We start from the raw sequence: 9,731 nt of genomic DNA, 5'->3' as shown, positions 1-9,731 counted from the left end.
TGGTTAGAAATCCAGGGTTGTAAATTATGAGCATGAAAATAAACGGGAATCTTAACAAGCAAGTAATCTTAAACTGTAAGAAACTAATTCAATTAACTAGGCAAAACATGAGCAATTCCAATGAACAAGTAACATCCCACTTAATTCTATTCTAAACCAAACAAATAACTATAACTAAGACAAATAATTGAGAAATTTGGTTTTCAAATATGAATAATAAAGGCAACTCTTGGCTAGGCATGGGAATTGGGGTCACCATCCTTGTCTAACAACCATATCTTGACAATTATGAGGAACCAAGCCCATTAAGTCTACTTCCAAAAGTCTTAAGTACGTAATATCTACTCCTAGACTTGAAGTACGTCAAATAGCTTTGATCACATCAACCCATAAGTCCCAACCTACCTACTAATTAGAGTAGTAGTGGGTTGGCGTCAATGAGTATCAAATTGACCACTAAGGGCTCCCAAATCATCAAATCCATTAGACCCAATGACTCAAGTTTACCCAATTCCCTTGACCTAGGCCAAGAGTGAAGAAGACTACTCCATAATCAAAGTAAGCAATTCATCAAACACATGGTAAGCATTAACAAAAGTCATGTTCAAAATAGCAATTAAATTGAAATCTACAAGTACCCACTAACAATTATCAACATACAATCATCCAAACAACAAAATTAAACATAGAAATCATCAATGCAACATCAACAAGTAAAGATTCACAACATTCATGAAATGGGTATAAAATGACAATTAACAAGGATTCATAAAACTATCACTAGATATAAACAAAATTGTAACAAGGAATTCAAATTGAACAATTAAAACTAGTAATTAACAAGATCTAATTCACAATCCAACAAGGGAAGATCAAATTAAAACTAGATCTAGAGATGAACAAGGGTTTCTCTCTCTAGAATCACCAAAGAACCAAAACTAGCTAAAATTGTGTCTTAGTGTAAAATGATTGATTCCCCCTTTCCCCCTAGCATCCCTGGGTCTTTTCCATGCAGAAACAGCTTGAAATTGGGCCTCATGAGCCTCAGAAATTGCCAGGCACGATTTCCTTTAATGAGGTCACGTGCAGCTTCCCACGCGTGCGCGCCGATTGCTTTTGCGATCCACGCGTGCGCGCCAAGTGTGTGTGCGCGTCGCTAGAAATCTTCTGATCCGCGCAAATGCATCCATCATTGCGTGCTGCTTCTAGCCACCTCATCCACGCGTGCGCGTGGAGTGCGCGGGCGCGCCAATGCTGCTTCTCCCAAGATTTCAATTCTTCATGTTTCTCCCTTTTTGTACATGCTTTCTTCCTCTCTTCTAGGTCACTCCTACCTTATAATTCCTGAAATTACTCAACAAATACATCACGGCATCGAATGGCAATAGAAGAGGATTAAAATATGGCAATTTTAAGGCAAAATAAGCATGTTTTCCATCATGGAGCAATATTGGGAAGTGAACACAAAACCATGCATTTCTTGCGAATAAGTGTGAGAAAAGGTGATAAAATCCCCCAAAATAAGCACAAGATAAACCACAAAATCGGGGTTTATTAACTCTGCTCATCCGTATTGGCGACTTCCTCTGCCTTTGCCTTTACCACCATCCCTACTGATCCCCAGGAAGTTGTCGACTTAAGGGAGGAGGAGAAGCTGACACAGGAGCTTCACCAACAAGTAGAGCAGTCTGAGCAAAGGTACAACGACCTTCTTACATGGGTGGGTGGAGTCGTTGCCATCAGCTTGGACCTGAAGGAGAATCTGGAGCAGCTAGATCGTTTGCAAGAGTAGATAGAGGTGTACAACTAGCAAGTGCGTGCTAGAGGCACTGGCGCTACTAGTACCAGCGGCAACACTGCTGGTGGGGCACCGACATCAACACCTACTCCGCCGCTTCAGCAGGGGGAAGACGACGACGATGATTACTGGGATCTGTAGGGTTTATTTTTTATGTCTACTTCATTGTATTCTACTTCTGTGACATTTTATTATATTCAGACCATTTATTTTTAAGAAAAGAATTTGTTGATTTCTAGTAATTTTGAATTTCTGCTAACAATTTTGTTAACAAGAGTTTTAATTTGACAACTAATTGTGGCTTAACTGTGCCAAAAAAATCTACCGTAGGATTTGCCGGTGGACAAATTCGATGGCAATTAGGTGCTAAAACACGTGATATGGCACCAAATTCATGAAAAATTGACGGAAAATCTACTGGTAATTAGCGTCGAACAAAAATAATCTGCCGGTAAACAATTTCCGACGCTATTTATACCGTCAACTCCAGAACGACGGTAAATCCAATGGTAAACTAATTACCGGCGGTTTACCGTCTAATTTATTTGATGAATCCGACGGTATTCAACGCTTTTCTTGTAGTGGCGGATTTGTACGTCGCAAACTGACATAGTGACGATTTTGGACCACTGTTGGTAAAGAATATCGCTAAACTGTTTATGACAGTTTTTGAAGTATAAAACTGTCACTAATTTGTAATACTTGTCAATGTGTTTTTTATGTTCTATTTCACGACATTTTGAAACTGCCGTTAAATTACTAAATCCTATGATAGTTTTTTCTTATATTCCGTGATTATTTTAAACCGTCATAATATTTAGCGACGATTTAAAACCGTCACAAAGTTACTAGTTCTTATGACAATTTTTAGGTATATTTAGTGACTATTGGAACCGTCACAATATTTTTAGTGATAATTTTTCGATTTAAAACCGTCACTAAGTTACTAATTCCTGTGACAGTCTTTTCTTGTATTTAGTGACTATTTTAAACTGTTATAATCTCTCCAAAATCAAAGCTTTCTATTATCAAAAGTTGAATTCTCCATAAATGACACTGTATTTCAACGATCCAAATTCAATCCCACAACTTTTACAAAAATAGCAACAATATATTTCAAAAGTTAAATTTTAATTACAAGTTTTACCTAGTCATAATCCATTATTATGTAAATTCAAAAAATTTTAACTTAATCCAAACATGTAAAGCTAGCAATTCAATTATAAAACTCTTTTAAATGTTGGATGGTCTATGTTGTTTCATAACTAGCAAAAGAAATTGGTCTTGTTTTTGTCGGTGATTCAAAATCTGCAACCTACAATTGAAAATAAAAAAAAATATTTTAGAGAATATTTTAAGATACTTAACGAGTCAACAAGTGTTATATAAGAGGCTACGATTACAAACTACAATCATTTTAGAAGAAATTGTTGATAATAAAAATTAAGTATGCAAGTCCATAAAATTAAGTAGAATATATATCCTTATGTATAATGTATATACTTATCTTACCTCAGTAAAAAAATTGGGTGGTAATTGATCCTCTTGACCATTCACAAGAAAATTTACTTGCTTTTATAACAGTTGTATTTATAATTTCAAATTTTGATATTCAATTTTTTATGATCTATTAGTTGTAGTATATTACATAGACTCTCTTGAATAAGATGAGAATTCAATCACTTAGATGGATGAACACTAAATTCCATACCTCTAATATAACTTGAATTTTTTTTTTTTTGCCAAATACTTTAACATATGCTTCATTTTCAGAAGCACCCTCACAAATTTTCTTTTGTGAGTCTTCTTGAATGATATTTTATAAGCAAAACAATTTGAAAATAATTGAATTCAGCTACTAACCCGAGAAAAGATTGTATAGAAGCAAAAGGAAATCTATCGCATAATAGAATTAACTTATTATCTAGGGACCTCTCTAGTATCACTACCCAAATTATTTAGAATATTATCTTCCATAGTATAGTGTGACTTGATTTTAAGATTCGCTGTCTCTGACCACAGTGTGACTTGTTTTTGCCACCATTTCACAATTCCCTCGTTTCATTTTCTTAACCATTTCTCTATCTCCTTCTTTCTTCTATATTCTGTATCTCTTTCTTTCATATTCAACTAACTATACCCAATTATTTTTTTAAACAATTAAAAAAACGGAACTACCCTCTTCTGCTGTTGCTGTGCTGCATGTTGTTAATCTCAAGCTCCTTACTTGTTGTGATAATCAGGTTTGCTTACTCAAAAATTTGTCTATTCTTTCCTCAATTTCATTTTTTGTATGCATGAATCACACGGCTCAAGCTCTTAGGGTTCTAAAATTTCCCTCTTCAGCTAGTTTTAATACATAAACTACTATGCATGTAAGGTTTTGGTGACACGCATAACTATACTTTTGATTAATAATATTAATGGAAGAGGTGAATTTTCTTTCAGATTTCATGCCTTTGAAAATGGATCCTAATTTCAACTCCAGTTTCTTCAATGGATTTAGATTCAACCAAGTTCCCATTATCCCCATTGTAGAGGAACAGTGCCCGGATCCTGTAAATGGGTTGGAAACCATGAACTTTGGATTCATGAATGACCCTTCTCTTCTTCCACCTAACCAAAACAATGCTCAAAATTCTACTTCTTCTAAGACAAATATTTTTCTAAACTAATATATCAAAAAATTTAAAATGATGAGTCCAATGTTTCTGGTCAACTCTTCATGCTAAACTTTTGGGGTTTTATTAGCTGTTGATAAAAATGCCATTTGACCAAGAAGACAGGTGCATCATCAAAAACTATTGATCAACATGCATGATATGAGAGTTCATTTATAATTTCATGTTTTAAGGTTGCGTTTAGAAGGAAAATTGAGTTTAAAAGGTAGATAATGGGGATAGTGACTGAAATAAAAATTGAATTAAATTTTTATATTGTATTTGATGTAAAATATTTTGAATTGGGTTATATCTCAATATCTTATTTGGATTAAGATAAATATAGAGATTGAATAATAAATTTAGAATTTAAAAAATTAAATAAGAGTATTTTTATAAAGAAATGTTATAAAAATTTTAATTTTCGTTTCTAAAATTTCAGTTCTCCTGTATTCTTATTTTCTAAAGATATTGAAGAATTTAAAATTTTGTGTTCCGATAATAAAATTTTAATTTTAGCCTCTAATTACTAGATACAGTACTCAGTTTCAATCTTCTAATTTCAATCTTAATCCTAAAAAACAAACGCAGCTTAAGAGTTACAATAAAAGCCACTAAACAACCGAAGAACAAGGAATTAGAATTTTGAACTACATAATAAATATTTTCTGAAAATTGATAAAAATAAAGTAACAACTAACAACCTACTTGGCAACCGTAAGCGATATTAACCCATTCAAATAACCAAAATTCAACCCAAAAGAAAAAAGGCCGTTACATCATTTAGTAGGAATTTTAGTTTAAAACATCATGCTACTAAGTCAAATGACATATCAACTTATGTGTACCACGGCAGTAGGATTAAAAGTGAGTTAAATTATTTTGTGAATTAATTCGAGTTTGATTAGTTAACAATTTGTTAAACTGAGCTCATAGACTCATGAGTCCAACTTGAATTTAGATAGGATCAACTAATTGATTCAAAGAATTGGCTTTTATATAATTAATAATATATAATTTTACACATACACATTATTATAACATTTTTTTATGTCATATCTAGATTGTAATATCTTTGTAAATAAGTACTAAACTAAAATGTGACAAATCTAATTGAATTTACAATACAAAAACATATCTATATACTAATGTTTCAATGTAGTTTTATAATCAGCTTTTTATATATAGTTTTAATAAAGAATATAAAAAATCAAGTAACAATTAGTTTTCTTATATTAAACTGTACCTCAAGAAAAAAAAGTACTAATTTTTTGCAATAACAAGCGATGAACATGTGATATACTTCTATCAATCACCACGTAAAATTTAACGGTGGTGCTTATATGTACTGTTACCTAATGTGACGTACTTATTTATAAAAGATTGTCATGTAAATAACAATATTTGGAGCGAAACTTCACCTATTTTTGGTACAATTTGTGACAAATAGAATTATAGAAAGTGATTGATAAAGATTATATAAAAACTCAAAAGATGATAAATGTTTTACTATACAAAACTATATCGTTTTCATGTTCATGTGACAACAACGTTAGATGCACCATAATAGATAACGAAATACATGAACAAATCCATTTTATTTTGCACTATTCATTAACAAAAGGACATACATGTCCATCATTTATTATCATAGATGACCTATTGGTACCTTTTTTTTTCTTGAAGGTCTAATTAGTTTAAGAACGAACTCCTCAAAGATCTAATTATCACTTTATTCAAATATAAATTATAATTAATAAATAACTTTTCTTATAAAAATAAATTATAATTTTTAGTCAAATTTAAAATTCGTAAATAAACTTGATTGTTAATAAACCAAAGCGAGAGCCGAACTTAACCTAATTCAACTCAACTCAATTCACTACTTGCCCTAAAACGAAGAAACGTTTAGTTGTCCCTCCCATCAAACTGAATATCCTAATTGGAACACATCATTTAGTCCATCTTCCATATAAAGTTCGGCTACTTGTGGCAAAATGTTAATTTTCAGAGATTTTTTATCCCCTAATTTAACGACTGAGATAAATCTTTATGTTCAATCTATAGATTCCATAATAAGAGACATAATAATTATGCTAACTTCTAATATCATGACTTTAATAAAAGTAATATGTAACAAGAATTTTTTAAATGGAAATAAAATTAAAATCAATTTTAGCATCTACAGGGTATAAAAGGCATGCAAGCAATTCTAAAAACTAAAGATTTTTGCTTGCAAGAGCGTTAACTCAGCATCATTCTAAAACAACTCACTGCACACTAGAGAATAGCTATATGCATGACTCTCAAGGATATCTTAAATGGTATATATCAATTTAACCTATTAAATTAAGAAAATAATAATAATGATAATAATAATAATAAGAAGAAGAAGAATCATCTTTAGAATCTACAGCAAAGGGCACTCCAGCAACCACGATGCTTCCGGTAATGCCTTTTCTCCGCTTTCGCCATTCTGATCGGGCTGCTATTCCATTCAGACTGCAATCTGCATTGTAGAAAGAAGTAAACATTAGTTTTGGTTGCATACTGATAACATAAAGGAAGAAGAGGCTTTCTAGAAACTTACATTGGAAAGGCAAATGACCTCGTGCTGGTTGTACTGCTATCTGAACGAAGAGAAATGCTACCGGAATAAGGCACCGGCCCTGAGTAACTTATACGACCAGATACAGGGCCAACGGCAGAGAAACTTGACTCGCCTAAGGTATAACGATCCTGACTAGTTGCAACCTGACCATTGGTCACTGCTTCTAGAGGCCTAAATGCTTGAGATTCAACAGCTTGGTGACATTCATCATTGCCACAAGCCACAGGATCCAAAGGACCCAACGCATTAGTCAAGTTTCTGTTCTCCACATCACCATTTGATTCATCAACTTCTGATGCCAAAGTGTGGCTAGCTAACACTGCTTCCTCGGTTGTATTTTCGGATTCCACAGATTGGGAATGCAATTCCAGCTTACCAGACACCTGCAAATAAATCATATCATTTTCCAAATTCTCTCTCACATAGAAACATGTAATTTTGGAGAGAAATGTTACTGCTAGGACAATAGTAACTTCAGTTTTAATAAATGCACCAGAAGATCAGCGTGCCACAGGATAGATAGTAAGAAATAAATAATCAATGATCTAGAAATAAATTGAAACTATGGTAGCTTTTAAGTTCTAGATTTTGCGCTGTAAATAGTGATGATTTCATGAACAATTCATATGTTTCACAGTGATATCTAGGAGGCATGACCAAAAGAAATTTACAAAAATAAATAAAATAAAACAAAATGTGACATTCACTACTATGTTCATACCTGCTCAGCACTGTCTTCAGAAGACCTAGAACCCTGCATATCTCGTTGTTGTGCTTGAGTATCTAACTTTTGCCGGAAAGCGATCTCTGTGCTAACATTTTCACCAAGTTTTTGAGCCACATTCTCATCTATGTGCATCATATCCTCGGAATGATCATCAATATCAGAAACCTGATCAGATTCCTCTGTTGATGGGAGATGCAGTGGATTGATCTCATGGCTGTCTTTCTTCTGTTTTTCGTTGTTGTAATTCTTGGAAGGAATGAAATTGTAAGCCTTTCCATTGAAGTTCTCAAACAAAATCTTTTCCATCTTTGGTACTCCTTCATCAATACAGATATCCTTGACAACATTACTATTCTCTCTGTAACAAACTGCAATTTCTGGTTCGCATTCTGTGACACTTTTGTCCATATAGACATCCAATGGCTTCTCAAATGAATCTATCATGTCTGGAGGATTAGGGACCTGTGATGTAGCCGACTTTTTAACCAATTCCATATCATTCTGTAACTTCATAAGTGTCTCTAAATCATTAGAACGAGACAAGGGATCAATAACATCCCCGATCTCTGCATTGCAATAATTTTTGGAATTGTTCATGCAACTAGAAAAATCAAGTTCTGTTCTAGACTTGCAATCTTCTGGCTGCATGTTATGTGATGATAGGTCTGAATCTTGTTCACGCTTCATGAAATCAATTGAGTTGTCATTTTCATATTGCTTCACTTTATGGTTTTGTAGTTTGTATCCAGCACTGTCTAGACGTTGGCCATCAAACTCAATCGACTGAGGTTCAGCCTCATGGCTAGTATTTGTAGGGACGAAAGCCAAGTCACCTTCTGCCATAACTTTTTAAAATTAGTGGAAAATGAGTTAGGAATGCCAGAATATCACAAAAACAATAAGCAACTTGATTAAAATCATCATCATTCAAGCGTTAGAAGAACGAAAGAAAATATCCATAACCTAATTCATTAACAAAACTGAAAATCTGTGTGTTTCACATTCAAAACATGGGTCATGAAACAATCTACCATTGAGCTAAGCTACAAATCATCACCTAAAATATTTAGAGTTACATATACAAGGCCCATTCAAGGAATAAAATCATACTAGTCCAAAATGCGAACCCAAGAGAAAGCATATGGCTGAAAGAGATAGTAAAAGAACCAATTGCAGAAACCAGAAATAAACAGTATGATACCTAGTTTCATGGTTTAACAAGGTTCAATGCATTGGCAAATCTCCATGTATGTGCTACAAAAACTTGTAATTGATAATTACAAATAAATGAAGCAATTCTGATCACAAAATGTGCCACAAGAACCTGAAAATCAACAAAAACCAATGAGATTAGCTGGTAACTAATGATACCTGTACTTCAACAGAAACAAAATTCATAGTGGACTCGAGCTTTCTACCAAATCACTTGGGCAATAACCAAATTTAAATGAAGACCAAAGCCACCAAGGCTTAAAAAAAGGAAGCGAAAAGAATAGGTCCTAATGCAGATTTCTAGGAAGCCATAAAACATTAAATCAAATTTCAGTAGAAAGGAAACTGAATTCTGTAATAATACCTTGTACTCCTACATAGTTAAGGGAAACTCCAAGAACTAATAACCAAATTCGAACCATTGCGCCACGATTATTATTATTAAGTGAAATAAAAAGCATAAAACAAGTTTTAAGAATGTTAGCATTGTTTACATTATATCACATTATCACTCAAATCTGTAGAACCGAGGAGGGACCATATAAACAAACCAATGACAATATCAAATAGAGAAAAAAAAAAGGAAGGAAAAGAAAAAAAGCAGCAGTTGGCTTTTTCTTTTTATAAGTAAAAGATTTCGGCCATGTAGAATCCAAGTACACTGCTCGGTGTACAAGAGGACAAGAAAAAATTATAAGAAAAATAAAAAAGTTTTAAAAATCT

The 9,731-nt window shown here is 33.1% G+C and overlaps 1 protein-coding gene across 8 annotated transcripts in view; it reads right to left on the bottom strand.

Annotated features, from left to right (window-relative positions):
* LOC107643726 overlaps positions 6,593-9,731 on the bottom strand; it is a 4,249-nt gene continuing 1,110 nt past the window's right edge. For 3 of the 8 annotated variants that reach the window (XM_016347446.2, XM_016347447.2, XM_016347445.2), the window contains 4 exons: positions 8,998-9,120; positions 7,791-8,641; positions 7,049-7,452; positions 6,593-6,967 (listed from right to left, as the gene is read on the bottom strand). In XM_016347446.2, the coding sequence (XP_016202932.1) occupies positions 6,862-6,967; positions 7,049-7,452; positions 7,791-8,641; positions 8,998-9,007 (1,371 nt within the window). In that variant the 5' untranslated portion in view covers positions 9,008-9,120 and the 3' untranslated portion in view covers positions 6,593-6,861. Of the gene's footprint in view, positions 6,968-7,048; positions 7,453-7,790; positions 8,642-8,997; positions 9,121-9,372; positions 9,684-9,731 lie in introns of those variants that run through there. The other 5 variants (XM_016347451.2, XM_016347450.2, XM_016347452.2 and 2 more) reach the window with 4 other exon arrangements.

Source organism: Arachis ipaensis, chromosome B05, assembly GCF_000816755.2.
Source record: "Arachis ipaensis cultivar K30076 chromosome B05, Araip1.1, whole genome shotgun sequence".
Lineage (NCBI taxonomy): Eukaryota > Viridiplantae > Streptophyta > Magnoliopsida > Fabales > Fabaceae > Arachis > Arachis ipaensis.
Note: the sequence above shows the minus strand (reverse complement) of the source record. Positions and strands in the feature narration are given on the sequence as shown.